Below are 26,670 nucleotides of genomic sequence, written 5' to 3' on the forward strand. Positions count from 1 at the left end.
ACGGCCAGGTCTTGGTAGATTTGCAGTGGTCTGATACTCCTTCCATTTCAATATTATCGCTTGCACAGTGCTCCTTGGGATGTTTAAAGCTTGGGAAATCTTTTTGTATCCAAATCCGGCTTTAAACTTCTTCACAACAGTATCTCGGACCTGCCTGGTGTGTTCCTTGTTCTTCATGATGCTCTCTGCGTTTTTTGACGGACCTCTGAGACTATCACAGTGCAGGTGCATTTATACGGAGACTTGATTACACACAGGTGGATTGTATTTATCATCATTAGTCATTTAGGTCAACATTGGATCATTCAGAGATCCTCACTGAACTTCTGGAGAGAGTTTGCTGCACTGAAAGTAAAGGGGCTGAATAATTTTGCACGCCCAATTTTTCAGTTTTTGATTTGTTAAAAAAGTTTGAAATATCCAATAAATGTCGTTCCACTTCATGATTGTGTCCCACTTGTTGTTGATTCTTCACAAAAAAATACAGTTTTATATCTTTATGTTTGAAGCCTGAAATGTGGCAAAAGGTCGCAAAGTTCAAGGGGGCCGAATACTTTCGCAAGGCACTGTATACACTTTTGCTGACCCCTGCCCTACGGGCCTGCTGGGTGCCATAGTGCCCTGTCTAAAGTAGTGCACTATATAGGGGATAGGGTGCCATTTGAAACACAGCAGGGCTCGGCCTCACAAGAAACCGATGAAAGATATGAAAATGTGCAAATTGTGAAGCATTAATAAAAATACTGGAAAAACTTGAATTTATTAAAACACAAATAAACAATAAAATAAATGCATCATTAGAAAGCCAACATTATTTGATGATGTCATACTAAGTGAAAGACAACATTATTTGATGATGTCATACTAAGTGAAAGACAACATTCTATATAATTCACATGACTCAGAAAATAAAAATAAAATGTCCATGAGGCGAATGGCAGGGGGTGACTGGTAGTAGCAGGGGGTAATAGGGTATCAGGGGGTGACTGGTAGTAGCAGGGGGTAATAGGGTATCAGGGGGTGACTGGTAGTAGCAGGGGGTAATAGGGTATCAGGGGGTAACTGGTAGTAGCAGGGGGTAATAGGGTATCAGGGGGTAACTGGTAGTAGCAGGGGGTAATAGGGTATCAGGGGTGACTGGTAGTAGCAGGGGGTAATAGGGTATCAGGGGGTGACTGGTAGTAGCAGGGGGTAATAGGGTATCAGGGGGTGACTGGTAGTAGCAGGGGGTGACTGGTAGTAGCAGGGGGTAATAGGGTATCAGGGGGTGACTGGTAGTAGCAGGGGGTAACTGGTAGTAGCAGGGGGTGACTGGTAGTAGCAGGGGGTAATAGGGTATCAGGGGGTGACTGGTAGTAGCAGGGGGTAATAGGGTATCAGGGGGTGACTGGTAGTAGCAGGGGGTAATAGGGTATCAGGGGATGACGGTAGTGGCAGGGGGTAATAGGGTATCAGGGGGTGACTGGTAGTAGCAGGGGGTAACTGGTAGTAGCAGGGGGTAATAGGGTATCAGGGGGTAACTGGTAGTAGCAGGGGGTAACTGGTAGTAGCAGGGGGTAATAGGGTATCAGGGGGTAACTGGTAGTAGCAGGGGGTAATAGGGTATCAGGGGGTAACTGGTAGTAGCAGGGGGTAATAGGGTATCAGGGGGTAACTGGTAGTAGCAGGGGGTAATAGGGTATCAGGGGTGACTGGTAGTAGCAGGGGGTAATAGGGTATCAGGGGGTGACTGGTAGTAGCAGGGGGTAATAGGGTATCAGGGGGTGACTGGTAGTAGCAGGGGGTAACTGGTAGTAGCAGGGGGTGACTGGTAGTAGCAGGGGGTAATAGGGTATCAGGGGGTGACTGGTAGTAGCAGGGGGTAATAGGGTATCAGGGGGTGACTGGTAGTAGCAGGGGGTAATAGGGTCTCAGGGGATGACGGTAGTGGCAGGGGGTAATAGGGTATCAGGGGGTGACTGGTAGTAGCAGGGGGTAATAGGGTATCAGGGGGTGACTGGTAGTAGCAGGGGGTAACTGGTAGTAGCAGGGGGTGACTGGTAGTAGCAGGGGGTAATAGGGTATCAGGGGGTGACTGGTAGTAGCAGGGGGTAATAGGGTATCAGGGGGTGACTGGTAGTAGCAGGGGGTAATAGGGTCTCAGGGGATGACGGTAGTGGCAGGGGGTAATAGGGTATCAGGGGGTGACTGGTAGTAGCAGGGGGTAACTGGTAGTAGCAGGGGGTAATAGGGTATCAGGGGGTAACTGGTAGTAGCAGGGGGTAATAGGGTATCAGGGGGTGACTGGTAGTAGCAGGGGGTAACTGGTAGTAGCAGGGGGGTAATAGGGTATCAGGGGGTGACTGGTAGTAGCAGGGGGTAATAGGGTATCCGGGGGTGACTGATAGTAACAGGGGGTAATAGGGTATCAGGGGGGTACAAGCCTATTCCCTACATAGACCACAACTTTTGACCAAAGCCTGGTTCCTATATATTTGACCATAACTACATAGTGTCCTATGGACCCTAGTCAAAAGTAGTGCACTATTTCTGGAAAAGGGTGCCATAGGCTCTGGTCTAAAGTAGTGCACTATATAGGGAACAGGGTGCCATAGGCTCTGGTCTAAAGTAGTGCACTATATAGGGAACAGGGTGCCATAGGCTTTGGTCTAAAGTAGAGCACTATATAGGGAATAGGGTGCCATAGGGCTCTGGTCTAAAGTAGTGGTGGGACACAGAAGGCGTCCACGGGGCTGCGTGTCCACGGGGCTGCGTGTCCATGGAGTTACCAGGAGCTGAAGTCTCCAAAGCCAGTCTTTCCTTTGGCCTTCTTGGCTCCGCTGGTGGACGGTCCGCTGTCCTCTACTGCTGGACGTTTCCTACACACACACAGGATGGGGTTAATGGTGTGTGTGGTGTGTGGTGTGTGTGTGGTGTGTGTGCGGTGTGTGTGCGGTGTGGTGTGTGGTGTGTGGTGTGTGTGTGTGGTGTGTATGTGTGGTGTGTATGTGTGGTGTGTATGTGTATGTGTGGTGTGTATGTGTGGTGTGTATGTGTATGTGTGGTGTGTATGTGTGGTGTGTATGTGTGGTGTGTATGGTGTGTGTGTGTGGTGTGTGTGTGTGGTGTGTGTGTGTGGTGTGTGTGTGGTGTGTTGTGCGGTGTGTTGTGCGGTGTGTGTGCGGTGTGTTGTGCGGTGTGTGTGCGGTGTGGTGTGCGGTCTGGTGTGCGCGTGTCTGGTGTGCGCGTGTCTGGTGTGCGCGTGTCTGGTGTGCGCGTGTCTGGTGTGCGCGTGTCTGGTGTGCGCGTGTCTGGTGTGCGCGTGTCTGGTGTGCGCGTGTCTGGTGTGCGCGTGTCTGGTGTGCGCGTGTCTGGTGTGCGCGTGTCTGGTGTGCGCGTGTCTGGTGTGCGCGTGTCTGGTGTGCGCGTGTCTGGTGTGCGCGTGTCTGGTGTGCGCGTGTCTGGTGTGCGCGTGTCTGGTGTGCGCGTGTCTGGTGTGCGCGTGTCTGGTGTGCGTGTCTGGTGTGCGTGTCTGGTGTGCGTGTAGCCTCACGTGGTGGTAGAGGTCACAGGGTTGATGTATTTCCCTATGCCAGCCTTGAAGGTCTTGGGAGCCTGATCTGCTTTAGTCTTCCTCTGAGACAAACTGGTCTGAGCTCGATCCTCCTCCTGCTTCTCCAACTCCTTCTGACGCTCCGCTGCAATCTACACACACAAGACGGTAGTGCATTTTCCAATCTCAGTGCTCATCAGAAACTCAGGTCTCCTGATTGTATGTTTAGTTGAAACGCGTCAGGCAGCTAACTGACAACAGTTGAAACGCGTCGGGCAGCTAACTGACAACAGTTGAAACGCGTCGGGCAGCTAACTGACAACAGTTGAAACGCGTCGGGCAGCTAACTGACAACAGTTGAAACGCGTCGGGCAGCCAACTGACAACAGTTGAAACGCGTCGGGCAGCCAACTGACAACAGTTGAAACGCGTCGGGCAGCCAACTGACAACAGTTGAAACGCGTCGGGCAGCCAACTGACAACAGTTGAAACGCGTCGGGCAGCCAACTGACAACAGTTGAAACGCGTCGGGCAGCCAACTGACAACAGTTGAAACGCGTCAGGCAGCCAACTGACAACAGTTGAAACGCGTCAGGCAGCCAACTGACAACAGTTGAAACGCGTCAGGCAGCCAACTGACAACAGTTGAAACGCGTCAGGCAGCTAACTGACAACAGTTGAAACGCGTCGGGCAGCTAACTGACAACAGCTGAAACGCGTCAGGCAGCTAACTGACAACACATTACTGTAATTCATAGACCAAACACACAAACCAACCTGGGCATCTGCCTCTTCATACGGGTCCACGAACACAGTGGCACTCAGCAGCTTGATCTCAGACTGGAGAAAGAGAAGAGAGAGTACAGTTTAAGCCCTCGCTGGGTTAGTGGTCGCTGGTGTCTTCAGTCAGTTCTAGATAAGTTACAACTGAATTCTGGGAGTCTGTTTCTACTTAAGTGAGTGACAGGTAACAGGTGTGAACAGGGGATCACAACAGCAGACAGGAGGAAGGAGATAAAACGAGGGATATTGATTGTACTTCTCTGCTCCATACAGTGTGTGTGTGTGTGTCAGTTTCCGTTAGCCGGTAATAGCTGGCTTTTAGCCGGTAATAAAAATAGAAAAAGACAGAAAAGACGATAAATAAGATTGCCGCTGGCCCATTGTCCGAGAGAAGAAAAATAATGCTTTTTAGCATATCCATTGATGGAAATACATTTGACTGATCGTGCTTATCAGTCTGTGAATTTGCATAATTTAGTGGAATGCGGTACACTTGCAGGTGTACAGTGTACATGCTGTTGACAGTGTTCTCCCGTTAATTACACTATGGATCTCACATTTACGCATCGCCTACCGCGCATTGCTGCGCTTACGTGAATACATTGTTGAGCAACATTTTAAGCTAAACGTTCTGATCTGTTTCATTAGACACTTAACTTTAATTTTTTAAAAATTTTTTAATTAGCCTAGGCCTGCTGGTTGTATGAATTAGGGATCTAGCATCTCACAACTGTCCCAGAGTCTGTTTTGGAATAGGCCATTTCTTTCTCAACAAGCTGACCAATAGAATAGGTTCACTTTTCTACTCTGGCAGACAGTAGATTGACATTGGCTAGCGATTTTTGCCGTTCGTTACTCGTCTCGTTGGCTGATGAAAAGTAAACTTAACATCCTCAAAGTGGGTAAGAATCACTGCTTCCTCGACTGTTGAGATGAATTACTATATTCTCATGTTATTTCATATCCACCCAATGCATATGGGTCCTGTACATTTCTCAAAATGTCCAGTCAATTTAAAATGCTGCTGGTTAAATACGCCACGCCACATTTTTCCTAACGGAAACCCTGGTGTGTGTGTGTGTGTGTGTGTGTACCTTGGGTTTATCGGTTTTAGGATCAGCCTCTATGTTCTCCATGGCTGTCAGAGCCTCGAAGCCTCCCACCACCCTGGGAAGAAACAAGACAACATATCTTCAAAACTACACAAAGCTTCCCTTTCTGCGTGTCGGCCGGACAGAACCACAACGTCGGCTTAAGGGGGGAGGGGTGTGTCTCTGTTAGCAGCAGCTGGTGTGTGATCACTAATATTAAGGAAGTCTCGAGGTTCTTCTCTCCTCCGTTAGAATACCTCATGATCAGCTGTAGACCATACTATTTACCAAGAGTTCATCTATATTTTTCGTAGCCGTCTATATACCACCGCAGACCGATCTGAGCTGTATAAAAAGGCCATAAGCAAACAAGAAAACGCTCATTCAGAGGTGGCGCTCCTAGTGGCTGGGGACTTTAATGCAGGGAAACTTAAATCAGTTTCACCTAATTTCTACCAATATGGTCACGTGTGCAACCAGAAGGGGACAAACTCTAGATTACCTTCACTCTACACACAGTGACACATACATACAGTGCCTTTGGAAAGTATTCAGACCCCTTGACTTTTTCCACTTTGTGAGGCTACAACCTTTTTCTAAAATTGATTAAATTATTTATTTGTCCTGATGGAAGGTGAACCTTCACCCCAGTCTGAGGTCCTGAGCGCAATCAAGGTCTCTGTACTTTGATCCATTCATCTTTGCCTCGGTCCTGACTAGTCTCCCCAGTCCCTGCCGCTGATAACATCCCCACAGCATGATTCTGCCACCACCATGCTTCACCGTAGGGATGGTGCCAGATTTCTTACAGAAGTGATGCTTGACATTCTGACCGTTTGAGCAGACACATGCACATTTGTGGCCTGCTGGAGGTCATTTTGCAGGGCTCTGGCAGTGCTCCTCCTGCTCCTCCTTGCACAAAGGCGGAGGTAGCGGTCCTGCTGCTGGGTTGTTGCCCTCCTACGGCCTCCTCCACGTCTCCTGATGTACTGGCCTGTCTCCTGGTAGCGCCTCCATGCTCTGGACACTACGCTGACAGACACAGCAAATCTTCTTGCCACAGCTCGCATTGATGTGCCATCCTGGATGAGCTGCACTACCTGAGCCACTTGTGTGGGTTGTAGACTCCGTCTCATGCTACCACTAGAGTGAAAGCACCGCCAGCATTCAAAAGTGACCAAAACATCAGCCAGGAAGCATAGGAACTGAGAAGTGGTCTGTGGTCACCACCTGCAGAACCACTCCTTTATTGGGGGTGTCTTGCTAATTGCCTATAATTTCCACCTGTTGTCTATTCCATTTGCACAACAGCATGTGAAATGTATTGTCAATCAGTGTTGCTTCCTAAGTGGACAGTTTGATTTCACAGAAGTGTGATTGACTTGGAGTTACATTGTGTTGTTTAAGTTTTCCCTTAATTTTTTTGAGCAGTGTACAAAAGGATCTATCATGATCCAAACACACGAAGAGGGCACAGCAATGCCTCCTCCCCCCCCATTACAACCAAACCGGGCTCTCCGGTCCGGGGTTAGAACCCGGGCTCTCCGGTCCGGGGTTAGAACCCGGGCTCTCCGGTCCGGGGTTAGAACCCGGGCTCTCTGGCCAGTCTGGTACCCAGAGCACAGACATGCCATCTCCATCACATATTCAACCAATACAACAGAGATATTTTAAATGAAATCCGTACGTCTCTTACCTTCCAAACACGGTATGTTTCCTGTCCAGGTAGGGACATGACCGGAAGGTGATGAAGCTGGGAAAGGAAACAACACATTCAAGTATGGTCAATGTCTCTGTCATGACATCTCAGCAGCATGGCCTCTCTAATGTCATCAGGTCAATGTCTCTTCGGCTCCACTAACGGGAGGAAATGGGGGGAGAGAGACACTAACAGGAGGAAAGGGGGGAGGGAGACACACTAACAGGAGGAAATGGGGGGAGAGAAGTGTAGTGCTGAAGTGTACACTCGTTCACTACTTCCCACAAATTTTAAACCATTCGAGGCGGCTTGGGCTAGTGGAGGTTTCCACCACATTTCTGATACCAGCCATTTCCTTTCAAATCAGTTAAGGGAAGTGAACCAGTGCACACTTTAGGAGGAAAGAGGGATAACTGGGACATAAGACAATGACAACTCACAACTGGGACTTGTTGGTGTTGGGTCCTGAGTTGGCCATGCTGAGAACCCCTCGTCCGGTGTGGGACAGGTTGGGACGGAACTCATCTTTGAAGGGCTTACCCCAGAATGACTCTCCTCCTGAAGAGGGGCAGAGAGCGAGGGGGGGGGGGCAGACAGAGAGCGAGCAAGCGAAGGGGGGACAGAGAGAGCGAGTGGGGGGTCAGACAGAGAGAGAGCGAGCGAGCAGGGGGGGGGGGGGGGGGGCAGACAGAGAGAGAGCGAGCGAGCGGGGGGTCAGACAGAGAGAGCGAGCGAGGGGGGGGGTCAGACAGAGAGAGAGAGCGAGGGGGGGGTCAGACAGAGAGAGAGAGCGAGGGGGGGGTCAGACAGAGAGAGAGAGCGAGGGGGGGGCAGACAGAGAGAGCCCGAGCGAGGGGCAGACAGAGAGAGCGCGAGCGAGGGGGGGGCAGACAAAGAGCGCGCGAGCGAGGGGGGGGCAGACAGAGAGAGAGCGAGCGAGGGGGGGGCAGACAGAGAGAGAGCGAGCGAGGGGGGGGCAGACAGAGAGAGAGCGCGAGCGAGGGGGGGGTCAGACAGAGAGAGAGAGCGAGCAGGGGGGGGGTCAGACAGAGAGAGCGAGCAAGGGGGGGTCAGACAGAGAGAGAGCGAGCGAGGGGGGGTCAGACAGAGAGAGAGAGCGAGCGAGGGGGGGGTCAGACAGAGAGAGAGAGCGAGCGAGGGGGGGGTCAGACAGAGAGAGAGAGCGAGGGGGGGACAGAGAGAGAGAGCGAGGGGGGGGTCAGAGAGAGAGCGCGAGCGAGGGGGGGCAGACAGAGAGAGCGCGAGCGAGGGGGGGGGGGGGGGGCAGACAGAGCGCGAGCGAGGGGGGGGGGCAGACAGAGAGCGTGAGCGAGGGGGGGGGGGCAGACAGAGAGCGCGAGCGAGGGGGGGGGGCAGACAGAGAGCGCGAGCAGACAGAGAGCGCGAGCGAGGGGGGTGGCAGACAGAGAGCGCGAGCGAGGGGGGGGGAAGACAGAGTGAGATTAACCAATTTGTAATTAGGATTCTAAGTATTGGGAGAAAAATCCAATAGAACATCTAGACCCAGAATGATCCTACATAAAGGAGCAGTAACTCAGTCGACTCCCTTTGACTGGAAATCTAAATTACAGGGCAGTGAAATGGTGGCACCATTGGAAATTAAGCCACAAAACCTAATAATTCAATGCACTGAAACCCCAAGAGATGAACCCTGAGAGAGTCTCCTGTTAAAACTCCACTAAACAACCCCGTTATTCAAACACACAAGGAAATCAAATCAAAACCCTGCCGCCCCCTGCGTCGCCGCCCACCCCGCGTCGCCAACCCTCCCCCCCTGCGTCGCCGCCCCCCTGCGTCGCCACCAAATAACATCCATTTAAAAACATAAAATAATGTATACCTTGAAATGATATTTTGGCCATATCGCCCAGCCCAACAGGACCGGTGTCTTGTCTAAACCAGACCTTGTTAAACATTCATTTCAAAACAAGCTGGCTAGGATCTCGTCTTTTCACAACGACGACGGAGAATCTATTGAACGGAGGCGTGTTCTACAGTCCTGTGCATGCTGGGATAATTTTACAGCTAGCTGGCCAATCATCTCCTGATTGTCTCCTCTCATCCATAAACACACCTGGTGACATTAGTGCATAATTTATCACCTGGCTGACATTTCCCTCCGCACAGCTGGCTCTCTGCCAAACATACAGACATGATCACATCCACCCAGGGCTACAAATTAACATCCGCAACCTGACAAATGGCGGTCGATTTTGGTGGGTAAAGATGTCCACTTCACCAGCCTAGTTGGCGGGTAAAGATGTCCACTTCACCAGCCTAGTTGGTGGGTAAAGATGTCCACTTCACCAGCCTAGTTGGTGGGTAAAGATGTCCACTTCACCAGCCTAGCTGGCGGGTAAAGATGTCCACTTCACCAGCCTAGTTGGCGGGTAAAGATGTCCACTTCACCAGCCTAGTTGACAGGTGGTCAGATGTCCACTTCACCAGCCTAGTTGGTGGGTAAAGATGTCCACTTCACCAGCCTAGTTGGCGGGTAAAGATGTCCACTTCACCAGCCTAGTTGGTGGGTCAGATGTCCACTTCACCAGCCTAGTTGGCAGGTGGTCAGATGTCCACTTCACCAGCCTAGTTGGTGGGTCAGATGTCCACTTCACCAGCCTAGTTGGCAGGTGGTCAGATGTCCACTTCACCAGCCTAGTTGGCAGGTGGTCAGATGTCCACTTCACCAGCCTAGTTGACAGGTGGTCAGATGTCCACTTCACCAGCCTAGTTGGTGGGTCAGATGTCCACTTCACCAGCCTAGTTGGCGGGTCAGATGTCCACTTCACCAGCCTAGTTGAAAGGTGGTCAGATGTCCACTTCACCAGCCTAGTTGGTGGGTCAGATGTCCACTTCACCAGCCTAGTTGACAGGTGGTCAGATGTCCACTTCACCAGCCTAGTTGGCAGGTGGTCAGATGTCCACTTCACCAGCCTAGTTGACAGGTGGTCAGATGTCCACTTCACCAGCCTAGTTGGCAGGTGGTCAGATGTCCACTTCACCAGCCTAGTTGGCAGGTGGTCAGATGTCCACTTCACCAGCCTAGTTGGCAGGTGGTCAGATGTCCACTTCACCAGCCTAGTTGACAGGTGGTCAGATGTCCACTTCACCAGCCTAGTTGACAGGTGGTCAGATGTCCACTTCACCAGCCTAGTTGGCAGGTGGTCAGATGTCCACTTCACCAGCCTAGTTGACAGGTGGTCAGATGTCCACTTCACCAGCCTAGTTGACAGGTGGTCAGATGTCCACTTCACCAGCCTAGTTGGCAGGTGGTCAGATGTCCACTTCACCAGCCTAGTTGAAAGGTGGTCAGTGAGACTTTGTCGTTGTGTTTCTTGAATATTCACATTGTTTTGTTCACAAGCTAGGTTGTTTTTCTCCTAACTTTTGACTTTCATCAGCTAGGGAAGAAAAGACAAGGCTTCTACTCGTCAGACTCAATCTCACAGGCACTAACATGACTCCAGTGACGTTACCACGGTAACCTCCCGCCCTTAAAGGGGCAGGTGAACATTTTTGACGTCGTCTCTATGATATTTTGGTTAAAAGACTCGGGCCACGAAATGTTTAATTATTAAATTTACCACATTAGTTACCTCTTACGAGTAATAGATGTGTTGTTTCAGAGACATCACAAAGCTCATTATTTTTTCTTGGTGTAATTTTAGTGTCCCAGACATATTTTGGCTGGCACACACACACTAGTCTAATAGGTAGTACTGGGGGTCGCAATAAAGGCCCCTCCGACGCCTGCTAGAGCAGCTCTCCACCTGCCCACAGTACGGCCCCCTCCCCCTGCCCACCGTACGGCCCCCCCTCCCCACAGTACGGCCCCCCCTGCCCACCGTACGGCCCCCTCCCCCTGCCCACCGTACGCCCCCCCCCTCCCCCACCGTACGGCCCCCCCTCCCCCTGCCCACCGTACGCCCCCCCCCTCCCCCACCGTACGGCCCCCCCTCCCCCTGCCCACCGTACGCCCCCCCCCTCCCCCACCGTACGGCCCCCTCCCCCTGCCCACCGTACGCCCCCCCCCCTCCCCCACCGTACGGCCCCCCCTCCCCCACCGTACGGCCCCCCCTCCCACAGTAGTCAAGGGGTTTTACTCTCCATTACTCATGTTGTAGGGTCTAAACTTACCTAAACCAGTCCCAGTTGGGTCTCCTCCTTGGATCTGAAACACATTGGGAAATATATCTATTTACAAATATTGATGAATTAACAATGTGTTTGTTGTGGTAACAGGTGGTGAGTATAGTTAATTCTAGACAGGTGAGTCATAATGAATCAGTAGCGTCGAGACAGGTGAGTCATCATGAATCAGTAGTGATGACAGGTGAGTCATCATGAATCAGTAGTGATGACAGGTGAGTCATCATGAATCAGTAGTGATGACAGGTGAGTCATAATGAATCAGTAGTGTTGAGACAGGTGAGTCATAATGAATCAGTAGTGTTGAGACAGGTGAGTCATAATGAATCAGTAGTGTCGAGACAGGTGAGTCATAATGAATCAGTAGTGTTGAGACAGGTGAGTCATAATGAATCAGTAGCGGAGACAGGAGTCATAATGAAGCAGTAGTGTGTTTAGTCTCACCATGAAGTTCCTGATAGATCTGTGGAAGACAGTTCCGTCATAGTAACCCTTCTTACACAGCTTGGTGAAGTTCTCTCCTGCTTTAGGAACCTGGGCGAGAGAGCAGGAGGAGTTTTTAAAACCACAGTCCTGTACGAGACAAAGTTAAAGACCTGTCCTGTGTCACTCCACATCATATTTCCAGAAGGCTTGTTAATGGCTCTCCCCCCTCTCTTTTAGCAGTCATACACCACGATTTTGCCGTCCCAGAGAGCATGTCCACGCCGTGTGACAAAGTCATAGGTCGTAAAGGATTGTCAGACGTCTTGGCTGGTTCAGTGAGACAGGGTCTAGGTCTGCTGGTTCAGTGAGACAGGGTCTAGGTCTGCTGGTTCAGTGAGACAGGGTCTAGGTCTGCTGGTTCAGTGAGACAGGGTCTAGGTCTGTTGGTTCAGTGAGACAGGGTCTAGGTCTGCTGGTTCAGTGAGACAGGGTCTAGGTCTGCTGGCTCAGTGAGACAGTGTCTAGGTCTGCTGGCTCAGTGAGACAGTGTCTAGGTCTGCTGGCTCAGTGAGACAGTGTCTAGGTCTGCTGGCTCAGTGAGACAGTGTCTAGGTCTGCTGGCTCAGTGAGACAGTGTCTAGGTCTGCTGGCTCAGTGAGACAGTGTCTAGGTCTGCTGGTTCAGTGAGACAGGGTCTAGGTCTGCTGGTTCAGTGAGACAGGGTCTAGGTCTGCTGGTTCAGTGAGACAGGGTCTAGGTCTGCTGGTTCAGTACCACTACGTCTTGGCTGGTTCAGTGAGACAGGGTCTAGGTCTGTTGGTTCAGTACCACTACGTCTTGGCTGGTTCAGTGAGACAGGGTCTAGGTCTGCTGATTCAGTGAGACAGGGTCTAGGTCTGCTGGTTCAGTACCACTACGTCTTGGCTGGTTCAGTACCACTACGTCTTGGCTGGTTCAGTGAGACAGGGTCTAGGTCTGCTGGTTCAGTGAGACAGGGTCTAGGTCTGTTGGTTCAGTGAGACAGGGTCTAGGTCTGCTGGTTCAGTGAGACAGGGTCTAGGTCTGCTGGTTCAGTGAGACAGGGTCTAGGTCTGCTGGTTCAGTGAGACAGGGTCTAGGTCTGTTGGTTCAGTAACACTACATCTTGGCTGGTTCAGTGAGACAGGGTCTAGGTCTGCTGGTTCAGTGAGACAGGGTCTAGGTCTGTTGGTTCAGTACCACTACATCTTGGCTGGTTCAGTGAGACAGGGTGTAGGTCTGCTGGTTCAGTACCACTACATATTGGGCTGGTTCAGTGAGACAGGGTCTAGGTCTGCTGGTTCAGTACCACTACATCTTGGCTGGTTCAGAACCACTACGCCTTGGCTGGTTCAGTGAGACAGGGTCTAGGTCTGCTGGTTCAGTACCACTACGTCTTGGCTGGTTCAGAACCACTACGTCTTGGCTGGTTCAGTGAGACAGGGTCTAGGTCTGCTGGTTCAGTACCACTACGTCTTGGCTGGTTCAGTAACACTACATCTTGGCTGGTTCAGAACCACTACGTCTTGGCTGGTTCAGTTAGACAGGGTCTAGGTCTGCTGGTTCAGTACCACTACGTCTTGGCTGGTTCAGTAACACTACATCTTGGCTGGTTCAGTTAGACAGGGTCTAGGTCTGCTGGTTCAGTGAGACAGGGTCTAGGTCTGCTGGTTCAGTGAGACAGGGTCTAGGTCTGTTGGTTCAGTGAGACAGGGTCTAGGTCTGTTGGTTCAGTACCACTACGTATTGGCTGGTTCAGTGAGACAGGGTCTAGGTCTGCTGGTTCAGTACCACTACGTCTTGGCTGGTTCAGTACCACTACGTCTTGGCTGGTTCAGTACCACTACGTCTTGGCTGGTTCAGTAACACTACGTCTTGGCTCCTCGTTCAGTGAGACAGGGTCTAGGACTGCTGGTTCAGTACCACTACGTCTTGGCTCCTGGTTCAGTACCACTACGTCTTGGCTCCTCGTTCCGTGAGGTCGTAGGCGCCCACAAAGTTCTGGCAGTGCATTCATCGTGTAGTGTGGCTGGTGATACGAGCCAATCCCGGTGACTGACCAATAGGAACACGGCTGGCACACAATAATATGATTATTCTGAATAGAACTACATCTACACTACATCTTGGGCTGGTTCAGTGAGACAGGGTCTAGGACTGCTGGTTCAGTACCACTACAGTACCACTACATCTTGGGCTGGTTCAGTGAGACAGGGTCTAGGTCTGCTGGTTCAGTACCACTACATCTTGGCTGGTTCAGAACCACTACGCCTTGGCTGGTTCAGTGAGACAGGGTCTAGGTCTGCTGGTTCAGTACCACTACGTCTTGGCTGGTTCAGAACCACTACGTCTTGGCTGGTTCAGTGAGACAGGGTCTAGGTCTGCTGGTTCAGTACCACTACGTCTTGGCTGGTTCAGTAACACTACATCTTGGCTGGTTCAGAACCACTACGTCTTGGCTGGTTCAGTTAGACAGGGTCTAGGTCTGCTGGTTCAGTACCACTACGTCTTGGCTGGTTCAGTAACACTACATCTTGGCTGGTTCAGTTAGACAGGGTCTAGGTCTGCTGGTTCAGTGAGACAGGGTCTAGGTCTGCTGGTTCAGTGAGACAGGGTCTAGGTCTGTTGGTTCAGTGAGACAGGGTCTAGGTCTGTTGGTTCAGTACCACTACGTATTGGCTGGTTCAGTGAGACAGGGTCTAGGTCTGCTGGTTCAGTGAGACAGGGTCTAGGTCTGCTGGTTCAGTACCACTACGTCTTGGCTGGTTCAGTACCACTACGTCTTGGCTGGTTCAGTACCACTACGTCTTGGCTGGTTCAGTAACACTACGTCTTGGCTCCTCGTTCAGTGAGACAGGGTCTAGGACTGCTGGTTCAGTACCACTACGTCTTGGCTCCTGGTTCAGTACCACTACGTCTTGGCTCCTCGTTCCGTGAGGTCGTAGGCGCCCACAAAGTTCTGGCAGTGCATTCATCGTGTAGTGTGGCTGGTGATACGAGCCAATCCCGGTGACTGACCAATAGGAACACGGCTGGCACACAATAATATGATTATTCTGAATAGAACGATTTATATAATAGTTGGATTTAAAAATGCTAACATGCTGTGTCGGAAGAAGGATTTCCCTGATAATCTTGTTTTCGTGACATCTGAAAATCAGGCTACCTGATGGGGTTCATACATTCACAAAATCACCAATTATAATGAACAACAGCGACAATGTTATTTTGGAAGTTAATTGATTATGAGGGAAAACCATGCATGGAGGGAGGAGGAGAGCGAGGTGGATGGAGGGAGCGAGCGAGCGAGAGAGAGAGCGAGAGAGAGAGAGCGAGAGAGGAGGGAGGAGGGAGGAGAGAGGGAGGAGAGAGGGAGGAGAGGGGGAGGAGAGGGGGAGGAGAGGGGGAGGAGAGGGGGAGGAGAGGGGGAGGAGAGGGGGAAGAGGGAGGAGAGGGAGGAGAGAGGGAAGAGGGAGGAGAGAGGGAAGAGGGAGGAGAGAGGGAAGAGGGAGGAGAGAGGGGGAGGGCTGGACGAGGGAAATGGAACACACTATCCCACCATGGCAAGAGCCATGTTGGACTAAAGTGAACTACGAAGGACCACACACCTTGTCACAGTACAGCTCCAGGTTGATGTCTCCCTTGTTGGTGTGGAGGCGAACATAGCCTTTCTTCTTCACATAGGAATAACGCACCGTGTCGTCTGAGATGGCATCTACAACAACCAGAAAAAACATGTGTTCCTCAAACACAGACATGTTGCTGAGCTGTTCTCTGTGTGGAGAGACCACCAGAGACTACTAACCCAGTGTGTTGTTACCAGAGACTACTAACCCAGTGTGTTGTTACCAGAGACTACTAACCCAGTGTGTTGTTACCAGAGACTACTAACCCAGTGTGTTGTTACCAGAGACTACTAACCCAGTGTGTTGTTACCAGAGACTACTAACCCAGTGTGTTGTTACCAGAGACTACTAACCCAGTGTGTTGTTACCAGAGACTACTAACCCAGTGTGTTGTTACCAGAGACTACTAACCCAGTGTGTTGTTACCAGAGACTACTAACCCAGTGTGTTGTTACCAGAGACTACTAACCCAGTGTGTTGTTACCAGAGACTACTAACCCCCAGTGTGTTGTTACCACCAGAGACTACTAACCCAGTGTGTTGTTACCAGAGACTACTAACCCAGTGTGTTGTTACCAGAGACTACTAACCCCCAGTGTGTTGTTACCAGAGACTACTAACCCGCAGTGTGTTGTTACCAGAGACTACTAACCCAGTGTGTTGTTACCAGAGACTACTAACCCGCAGTGTGTTGTTACCAGAGACTACTAACCCAGTGTGTTGTTACCAGAGGCTACTAACCCAGTGTGTTGTTACCAGAGACTACTAACCCAGTGTGTTGTTACCAGAGACTACTAACCCAGTGTGTTGTTACCAGAGACTACTAACCCAGTGTGTTGTTACCAGAGACTACTAACCCAGTGTGTTGTTACCAGAGACTACTAACCCAGTGTGTTGTTACCAGAGGCTACTAACCCAGTGTGTTGTTACCAGAGACTACTAACCCAGTGTGTTGTTACCAGAGACTACTAACCCAGTGTGTTGTTACCAGAGACTACTAACCCAGTGTGTTGTTACCAGAGACTACTAACCCGCAGTGTGTTGTTACCAGAGACTACTAACCCGCAGTGTGTTGTTACCAGAGACTACTAACCCCCAGTGTGTTGTTACCAGAGACTACTAACCCCCAGTGTGTTGTTACCAGAGACTACTAACCCAGTGTGTTGTTACCAGAGACTACTAACCCCCAGTGTGTTGTTACCAGAGACTAATAACCCGCAGTGTGTTGTTACCAGAGACTACTAACCCAGTGTGTTGTTACCAGAGACTACTAACCCAGTGTGTTGTTACCAGAGACTACTAACCCGCAGTGTGTTGTTACCAGAGACTACTAACCCAGTGTGTTGTTACCAGAGGCTACTAACCCAGTGTGTTGTTACCAGAGACTACTAACCCAGTGTGTTGTTACCAGAGACTACTAACCCAGTGTGTTGTTACCAGAGACTACTAACCCAGTGTGTTGTTACCAGAGACTACTAACCCAGTGTGTTGTTACCAGAGACTACTAACCCAGTGTGTTGTTACCAGAGGCTACTAACCCAGTGTGTTGTTACCAGAGACTACTAACCCAGTGTGTTGTTACCAGAGACTACTAACCCAGTGTGTTGTTACCAGAGACTACTAACCCAGTGTGTTGTTACCAGAGACTACTAACCCAGTGTGTTGTTACCAGAGACTACTAACCCAGTGTGTTGTTACCAGAGACTACTAACCCAGTGTGTTGTTACCAGAGACTACTAACCCGCAGTGTGTTGTTACCAGAGGCTACTAACCCAGTGTGTTGTTACCAGAGACTACTAACCCGCAGTGTGTTGTTACCAGAGACTACTAACCCAGTGTGTTGTTACCAGAGACTACTAACCCAGTGTGTTGTTACCAGAGACTACTAACCCAGTGTGTTGTTACCAGAGACTACTAACCCGCAGTGTGTTCGGTAGCAGGGGTCATGGCTGTGGAGGTGAAGGAAGCAGACACTCTGCCAGTAGAGTAATGAGCCTAGGGGAGGGAGAGAAAACAGTTAGTACCCTACACACTAAACCCTTAGCCCCTAGATACTCTGCCTGTAAACCCGAGGGAGGGAGGTGAGTCATTGGTCCTGTCAATAACACCTTGCCTACGACACTGAACACCTAGGCTCTACAGCCCAACAGATCTACAGCTCTACAATCCTAAAGCCCTACAGCCCAACAGATCTACAGCCCAACAGCTCTCCAACAGCTCTACAGGCCTACAGCTCTACAACAGATCTACAGCTCTACAACAGATCTACAGCTCTACAACAGATCTACAGCTCTACAATCCTACAGCTCTCCAGCCCTACAATCCTACAGCTCTCCAGCCCTACAGCTCTCCAGCCCTACAGCTCTCCAGCCCTACAACAGCTCTACAGGCCTACAGCTCTACAGGCCTACAGCTCTACAGGCCTATAGCTCTACAGGCCTATAGCTCTACAGGCCTATAGCTCTACAGGCCTATAGCTCTACAGGCCTATAGCTCTACAGGCCTATAGCTCTACAACAGGCCTACAGCTCTACAGGCCTACAGCCCTACAGCTCTACAGGCCTACAGCCCTACAGGCCTATAGCTCTACAACAGGCCTACAGCTCTACAGGCCTATAGCTCTACAGGCCTATAGCTCTACAGGCCTATAGCTCTACAGGCCTATAGCTCTACAGGCCTATAGCTCTACAGGCCTATAGCTCTACAGGCCTATAGCTCTACAACAGGCCTACAGCTCTACAGGCCTACAGCCCTACAGGCCTACAGCCCTACAGCTCTACAGGCCTACAGCCCTACAGCCCTACAGCTCTACAGGCCTCCAGAGAGGACAGTCTGGCTATAGAGACCGGTCGTCACAGACAAACCTGGCTGCCCACAGAGCACAGTCAGGCTGCCCACAGAGCACAGTCAGGCTGCCCACAGAGCACAGTCAGGCTGCCCACAGAGCACAGTCAGGCTGCCCACAGAGCACAGTCTGTTTCCACTACTACTATCATTGTTACCTTATTAATGACAGACAGACCAGACAGGATAGAGAGGGTTACAGACAGACAGAGACAGGATAGAGGGTTACAGGTAGACAGGACAGACAGGATAGAGAGGGTTACAGGTAGACAGGACAGACAGGATAGAGAGGGTTACAGACAGACAGGATAGAGAGGGTTACAGACAGACAGACAGGATAGAGAGGGTTACAGGCAGACAGACAGACAGGATAGAGAAGGTTACAGACAGACAGACAGACAGACAGGGGTCAGTGTCATCACCGCGTTAAGTTTGTCTGTCTTCTTGGCCTGTGGTTCCTTCATGGTGGAGGCCAGTAGAGCGTCTCCTTTATAATCCTTATAGAGCTCAGCCAGGGTCTCTCTGGTCTCCATGTTCGTACTGTTCAGGTGGTAACCAGGGTCCAGCTTAGCCTTCTCCTCATCTACACACAGCAAAAACATTGGAGTTTAGAAAAACAACTTCCTCCTCAACGCCATCTCAAACAGGAACATACAGAGAGGTCCTTCCATCAAACATCCCCTACCCCCTATATAGTGCACTACTTTAGACCAGAGCCCTATAGCCCCCTACTTCCGACCAGAGCCCTATGGCCCCCTACTTTAGACCAGAGCCCTATGGCCCCCTACTTCCGACCAGAGCCCTATGGCCCCCTACTTCAGACCAGAGCCCTATGGCCCCCTACTTCAGACCAGAGCCCTATGGCCCCCTACTTCAGACCAGAGCCCTATGGCCCCCTACTTCAGACCAGAGCCCTATGGTCCCCTACTTCAGACCAGAGTCCTATGGTCCCCTACTTCAGACCAGAGCCCTATGGTCCCCTACTTCAGACCAGAGCCCTATGGCCCCCTACTTCAGACCAGAGCCCTATGGCCCCCTACTTCAGACCAGAGCCCTATGGCCCCCTACTTCAGACCAGAGCCCTATGGCCCCCTACTTCAGACCAGAGCCCTATGGTCCCCTACTTCAGACCAGAGTCCTATGGCCCCCTACTTCAGACCAGAGCCCTATGGCCCCCTACTTCAGACCAGAGTCCTATGGCCCCCTACTTCAGTCCAGAGCCCTATGGCCCCCTATATAGTGCACTACTTCAGACCAGAACCTTATGGCCCCCTACTTCAGACCAGAGCCCTATGGTCCCCTACTTCAGACCAGAGTCCTATGGCCCCCTACTTCAGACCAGAGCCCTATGGCCCCCTACTTCAGACCAGAGTCCTATGGCCCCCTACTTCAGTCCAGAGCCCTATGGCCCCCTATATAGTGCACTACTTCAGACCAGAACCTTATGGCCCCCTACTTCAGACCAGAGTCCTATGGCCCCCTACTTCCGACCAGAGCCCTATGGCCCCCTACTTCCGACCAGAGCCCTATGGCCCCTTACTTCAGACCAGAGCCCTATGGCCCCCTACTTCAGACCAGAGCCCTATGGCCCCCTACTTCAGACCAGAGCCCTATGGCCCCCTATATAGTGCACTACTTCAGACCAGAGCCCTATGGCCCCCTACTTCAGACCAGAGCACTAAGGCCCCCTACTTCAGTCCAGAGCCCTATGGCCCCCTACTTCAGACCAGAGCCCTATGGCCCCTTACTTCAGTCCAGAGTCCTATGGTCCCCTACTTCAGACCAGAGCCCTATGGCCCCCTACTTCAGACCAGAGCCCTATGGCCCCCTACTTCAGAACAGAGCCCTATGGCCCCCTACTTCCGACCAGAGCCCTATGGCCCCCTACTTCCGACCAGAGCCCTATGGCCCCCTACTTCCGACCAGAGCACTATGGCCCCCTACTTCCGACCAGAGCACTATGGCCCCCTACTTCAGACCAGAGCACTATGGCCCCCTACTTCAGACCAGAGCCCTATGGCCCCCTACTTCAGACCAGAGCCCTATGGCCCCCTACTTCAGACCAGAGCCCTATGGCCCCCTACTTCAGACCAGAGCCCTATGGCCCCCTACTTCAGACCAGAGCCCTATGGCCCCCTACTTCTGACCAGAGCCCTATGGCCCCCTACTTCAGACCAGAGCCCTATGGCCCCCTACTTCAGACCAGAGCCCTATGGCCCCCTACTTCAGTCCAGAGTCCTATGGCCCCCTACTTCAGTCCAAAGCCCTATGGCCCCCTACTTCAGTCCAGAGCCCTATGGCCCCCTACTTCAGACCAGAGCCCTATGGCCCCCTACTTCAGTCCAGAGCCCTATGGCCCCCTACTTCAGTCCAGAGTCCTATGGCCCCCTACTTCAGACCAGAGCCCTATGGCCCCCTACTTCAGTCCAGAGTCCTATGGCCCCCTACTTCAGACCAGAGCCCTATGGCCCCCTACTTCAGTCCAGAGTCCTATGGCCCCCTACTTCAGTCCAGAGTCCTATGGCCCCCTACTTCAGTCCAGTCCTATGGCCCCCTACTTCAGTCCAGAGTCCTATGGCCCCCTACTTCAGTCCAGAGTCCTATGGCCCCCTACTTCAGTCCAGAGTCCTATGGCCCCCTACTTCAGTCCAGAGCCCTATGGTCCCCTACTTCAGTCCAGAGCCCTATGGTCCCCTACTTCAGACCAGAGCCCTATGGCCCCCTACTTCAGACCAGAGTCCTATGGCCCCCTACTTCAGTCCAGAGTCCTATGGCCCACTACTTTAGACGAGAGTCCTATGGCCCCCTACTTTAGACGAGAGTCCTATGGCCCCCTACTTTAGACGAGAGTCCTATGGCCCACTACTTTAGACGAGAGTCCTATGGCCCACTACTTTAGACGAGAGTCCTATGGCCCCCTACTTTAGACGAGAGTCCTATGGCCCCCTACTTCAGTCCAGAGTCCTATGGCCCACTACTTTAGACGAGAGTCCTATGGCCCCCTACTTTAGACGAGAGTCCTATGGCCCCCTACTTCAGACCAGAGTCCTATGGCCCCCTACTTCAGTCCAGAGTCCTATGGCCCACTACTTTAGACGAGAGTCCTATGGCCCCCTACTTCAGTCCAGAGTCCTATGGCCCACTACTTCAGTCCAGAGTCCTATGGCCCACTACTTTAGACGAGAGTCCTATGGCCCCCTACTTTAGACGAGAGTCCTATGGTCCCCTACTTTAGACGAGAGCCCTATGGCCCCCTACATAGGGTTCTGATCTAAAGTAGTGCACTATGGTGCAATAGCTAGGGAATAGTTGACCATTTGGGACTCAGGCCCAACAGTTACCCACCAGGGTCCAGTACTTTGAGGTTGTTCTTGACGTGGAAGAAGTCTGAGACATTGAACTTATCCAGGTTGGTTGGATCCTGTCGTGTAGAAACAAACATCAGAAACAGTTAAGGACTCAGGACTACATTTTACAACCTGAATCCTACATTTCCCATGATGCTTATAGCAGGCTTCAGGCTCAGAACAGACACGTCCATATTGAATACCTGCAGGGTGATGATGTCCTGTCTGGTGAAAGGTTCATCAGAGAGCAGGTCTCTGTAACTCTTCGTCTTGACGTTGAGCTGTTCCACAGCCTGAGGTAAAGACACTTCTTAGAAACAACGTGTGGAATTATCATCATCATCATCATGTGGGTGCTAATTTAACCTTTATTTAACTAGGCAAGTCAACAAATTCTTATTTTCAATGACGGCCTAGGAACAGTGGGTTAACTGCCTTGTTCAGGGACAGAATGACAGATTCTAACCACTAAGCTACCTGCTGGTTACTAGTCCAACACTAACCACTAGGCTACCTGCTGGTTACTAGTCCAACTCTCTATCCACTAGTTTACCTGCTGGTTACTAGTCCAACACTCTAACCACTAGGCTACCTGCTGGTTACTAGTCCAACACTAACCACTAAGCTACCTGCTGGTTACTAGTCCAACACTAACCACTAGGCTACCTGCTGGTTACTAGTCCAACACTAACCACTAGGCTACCTGCTGGTTACTAGTCCAACTCTCTATTCACTAGTTTACCTGCTGGTTACTAGTCCAACACTCTAACCACTAGGCTACCTGCTGGTTACTGGCCCAACACTAACCACTAGGCTACCTGTTGGTTACTAGTCCAACCCTAACCACTAGGCTACCTGCTGGTTACTAGTCCAACACTCTAACCACTAGGCTACCTGCTGGTTACTAGTCCAACACTAACCACTAGGCTACCTGCTGGTTACTAGTCCAACACTCTAACCACTAGGCTACCTGCTGGTTACTAGTCCAACACTAACCACTAGGCTACCTGCTGGTTACTAGTCCAACACTCTAACCACTAGGCTACCTGCTGGTTACTAGTCCAACACTCTAACCACTAGGTTACCTGCTGGTTACTAGTCCAACACTCTAACCACTAGGTTACCTGCTGGTTACTAGTCCAACACTCTAACCACTAGGCTACCTGCTGGTTACTAGTCCAACGCTCTAACCACTAGGCTACCTGCTGGTAACTAGTCCAACACTCTAACCACTAGGCTACGTGCTGCCCCTTATATTCCAGAGGAATAGTGGAAGACACATTTCAGTTGAATTCATTCATTTGTATAACAGACTAGGTAACCCCCTTTTAATAGTGTTGTAGCTGTGGTAAAACCATTATAACTGACTAGGTACCCCCAGTTTAATAGTGTTGTAGCTGTGGTAAAACCATTATAACTGACTAGGTACCCCCCTTTTAATAGTGTTGTAGCTGTGGTAAAACCATTATAACTGACTAGGTAACCCCCTTTTAATAGATTTGTAGCTGTGGTAAAACCATTATAACTGACTAGGTATCCCCCTTTTAATAGTGTTGTAGCTGTGGTAAAACCATTATAACTGACTAGGTACCCCCAGTTTAATAGTGTTGTAGCTGTGGTAAAACCATTATAACTGACTAGGTACCCCCCTTTTAATAGTGTTGTAGCTGTGGTAAAACCATTATAACTGACTAGGTAACCCCCTTTTAATAGTGTTGTAGCTGTGGTAAAACCATTATAACTGACTAGGTACCCCCCTTTCCCTTTTAATAGTGTTGTAGCTGTGGTAAAACCATTATAACTGACTAGGTACCCCCCTTTTAATAGTGTTGTAGCTGTGGTAAAACCATTATAACTGACTAGGTAACCCCCTTTTAATAGTGTTGTAGCTGTGGTAAAACCATTATAACTGACTAGGTACCCCCCTTTCCCTTTTAATAGTGTTGTAGCTGTGGTAAAACCATTATAACTGACTAGGTACCCCCCTTTTAATAGTGTTGTAGCTGTGGTAAAACCATTATAACTGACTAGGTATCCCCCTTTCCCTTTTAATAGTGTTGTAGCTGTGGTAAAACCATTATAACTGACTAGGTACCCCCCTTTTAATAGTGTTGTAGCTGTGGTAATACCATTATAACTGACTAGGTACCCCCCTTTCCCTTTTAATAGTGTTGTAGCTGTGGTAAAACCATTATAACTGACTAGGTACCCCCCTTTCCCTTTTAATAGTGTTGTAGTTGTGGTAATACCATTATAACTGACTAGGTACCCCCCTTTTAATAGTGTTGTAGTTGTGGTAATACCATTATAACTGACTAGGTAACCCCCTTTCCCTTTTAATAGTGTTGTAGCTGTGGTAAAACCATTATAACTGACTAGGTATCCCCCTTTCCCTTTTAATAGTGTTGTAGCTGTGGTAAAACCATTATAACTGACTAAGTACCCCCCCGTTTCCTTTCCCTAGATTTGTCCTATTTCACACCAGTGTGTATTAATATACATGTGAATTGGAAATGTGTTTTTGTTGCATATCCCCAACTCCCCCTTGAGACGCCCTCAGAGAGTGGGGTCACGGCCAGGGTCAGTCATCACCTACGGCGACCCTGGGGCAGTCAGGGTTGAGAGTCTTGCTCTAATGCACGTCGGCAGATTTTTATCTTCCTGGTTCGATCCAGTGACCTTTCGCTTACTGGCCCATCGCGTTAACCTCGTGTGTGTGTGTGTGTGTGTGTTAAAACCCCCCGGAATATCTTACCTCGTGAGAGAACACATTTCCAGTGAGCTTGTTGGTGACGATATGGGAGTTGTTTGTGAAGACTGTGTACAGGACGGGACAGTGGTATTTACCTGGCCAAATTAAAAAGCAGGGTAGTTACCATGACGCTCCCGCGGTCAGTTAGCAGTCTGTCCTACGATGACGGCCCCGCGGTCAGTTAGCAGTCTGTCCTACGATGACGGCCCCGTGGTCAGTTAGCAGTCTGTCCTACGATGACGCTCCTGCGGTCAGTTAGCAGTCTGTCCTACGATGACGGCCCTGTGGTCAGTTAGCAGTCTGTCCTACGATGGCGGCCCCGTGGTCAGTTAGCAGTCTGTCCTACGATGACGGCCCCGCGGTCAGTTAGCAGTCTGTCCTACGATGACGGCCCCGCGGTCAGTTAGCAGTCTGTCCTACGATGACGCTCCTGTGGTCAGTTAGCAGTCTGTCCTACGATGACGGTCCCGTGGTCAGTTAGCAGTCTGTCCTACGATGACGGTCCCGTGGTCAGTTAGCAGTCTGTCCTACGATGACGGCCCCGCGGTCAGTTAGCAGTCTGTCCTACGATGACGGCCCCGCGGTCAGTTAGCAGTCTGTCCTACGATGACGGCCCCGCGGTCAGTTAGCAGTCTGTCCTACGATGACGGCCCCGCGGTCAGTTAGCAGTCTGTCCTACGATGACGCTCCTGTGGTCAGTTAGCAGTCTGTCCTACGATGACGCTCCCGTGGTCAGTTAGCAGTCTGTCCTACGATGACGGCCCCGCGGTCAGTTAGCAGTCTGTCCTACGATGGCGGCCCCGCGGTCAGTTAGCAGTCTGTCCTACGATGACGCTCCTGTGGTCAGTTAGCAGTCTGTCCTACGATGACGCTCCTGTGGTCAGTTAGCAGTCTGTCCTACGATGACGGCCCCGCGGTCAGTTAGCAGTCTGTCCTACGATGACGGCCCCGCGGTCAGTTAGCAGTCTGTCCTACGATGACGCTCCTGTGGTCAGTTAGCAGTCTGTCCTACGATGACGGCCCCGCGGTCAGTTAGCAGTCTGTCCTACGATGGCGGCCCCGCGGTCAGTTAGCAGTCTGTCCTACGATGACGCTCCTGTGGTCAGTTAGCAGTCTGTCCTACGATGACGCTCCTGTGGTCAGTTAGCAGTCTGTCCTACGATGACGCTCCTGTGGTCAGTTAGCAGTCTGTCCTACGATGACGCTCCTGTGGTCAGTTAGCAGTCTGTCCTACGATGACGCTCCTGTGGTCAGTTAGCAGTCTGTCCTACGATGACGGTTCTGCGGTCAGTTAGCAGTCTGTCCTACGATGACGGTTCTGCGGTCAGTTAGCAGTCTGTCCTACGATGACGCTCCCGCGGTCAGTTAGCAGTCTGTCCTACGATGACCGTCCTGTGGTCCGTTAGCAGTCTGTCCTACGATGACGCTCCTGTGGTCAGTTATCAGTCTGTCCTACGATGACGGTTCCGCAGGCAGTTAGCAGTCTGTCCTACGATGACGGTTCCGCGGTCAGTTAGCAGTCTGTCCTACGATGACGGCCCGTGGTCAGTTAGCAGTCTGTCCTATGATGACGGCCCCGCGGTCAGTTAGCAGTCTGTCCTACGATGACGGCCCCGCTGTCAGTTAGCAGTCTGTCCTACGATGACGGCCCCGCGGTCAGTTAGCAGTCTGTCCTACGATGACGGCCCCGCGGTCAGTTAGCAGTCTGTCCTACGATGACGGCCCCGTGGTCAGTTAGCAGTCTGTCCTACGATGACGCTCCTGCGGTCAGTTAGCAGTCTGTCCTACGATGACGGCCCTGTGGTCAGTTAGCAGTCTGTCCTACGATGGCGGCCCCGTGGTCAGTTAGCAGTCTGTCCTACGATGACGGCCCCGCGGTCAGTTAGCAGTCTGTCCTACGATGACGGCCCCGCGGTCAGTTAGCAGTCTGTCCTACGATGACGCTCCTGTGGTCAGTTAGCAGTCTGTCCTACGATGACGGTCCCGTGGTCAGTTAGCAGTCTGTCCTACGATGACGGTCCCGTGGTCAGTTAGCAGTCTGTCCTACGATGACGGCCCCGCGGTCAGTTAGCAGTCTGTCCTACGATGACGGCCCCGCGGTCAGTTAGCAGTCTGTCCTACGATGACGGCCCCGCGGTCAGTTAGCAGTCTGTCCTACGATGACGGCCCCGCGGTCAGTTAGCAGTCTGTCCTACGATGACGCTCCTGTGGTCAGTTAGCAGTCTGTCCTACGATGACGCTCCCGTGGTCAGTTAGCAGTCTGTCCTACGATGACGGCCCCGCGGTCAGTTAGCAGTCTGTCCTACGATGGCGGCCCCGCGGTCAGTTAGCAGTCTGTCCTACGATGACGCTCCTGTGGTCAGTTAGCAGTCTGTCCTACGA

At 51.3% G+C, this 26,670-nt stretch overlaps 1 protein-coding gene across 1 annotated transcript in view; it reads right to left on the reverse strand.

Annotated features, from left to right (window-relative positions):
- Positions 1–741: 741 nt before the first annotated feature.
- LOC139396913 (RING-type E3 ubiquitin-protein ligase PPIL2-like) overlaps positions 742–26,670 on the reverse strand; it is a 34,239-nt gene continuing 8,310 nt past the window's right edge. The window contains exons 7-20 of the mRNA XM_071143843.1: positions 24,292–24,383; positions 21,740–21,829; positions 21,535–21,610; positions 18,612–18,772; positions 17,265–17,340; positions 15,328–15,434; positions 11,720–11,809; positions 11,264–11,297; positions 7,546–7,663; positions 7,103–7,159; positions 5,410–5,482; positions 4,310–4,372; positions 3,533–3,684; positions 742–2,858 (exon numbers count right to left, since the gene is read on the reverse strand). Coding sequence (XP_070999944.1) covers positions 2,765–2,858; positions 3,533–3,684; positions 4,310–4,372; positions 5,410–5,482; positions 7,103–7,159; positions 7,546–7,663; positions 11,264–11,297; positions 11,720–11,809; positions 15,328–15,434; positions 17,265–17,340; positions 18,612–18,772; positions 21,535–21,610; positions 21,740–21,829; positions 24,292–24,383 — 1,283 coding nt within the window. The 3' untranslated portion in view covers positions 742–2,764. The remainder of the gene's footprint in view (positions 2,859–3,532; positions 3,685–4,309; positions 4,373–5,409; positions 5,483–7,102; positions 7,160–7,545; positions 7,664–11,263; positions 11,298–11,719; positions 11,810–15,327; positions 15,435–17,264; positions 17,341–18,611; positions 18,773–21,534; positions 21,611–21,739; positions 21,830–24,291; positions 24,384–26,670) is intronic.

The sequence above is a fragment of the Oncorhynchus clarkii genome, unplaced genomic scaffold, assembly GCF_045791955.1.
Source record: "Oncorhynchus clarkii lewisi isolate Uvic-CL-2024 unplaced genomic scaffold, UVic_Ocla_1.0 unplaced_contig_9983_pilon_pilon, whole genome shotgun sequence".
Classification (NCBI taxonomy): domain Eukaryota; kingdom Metazoa; phylum Chordata; class Actinopteri; order Salmoniformes; family Salmonidae; genus Oncorhynchus; species Oncorhynchus clarkii.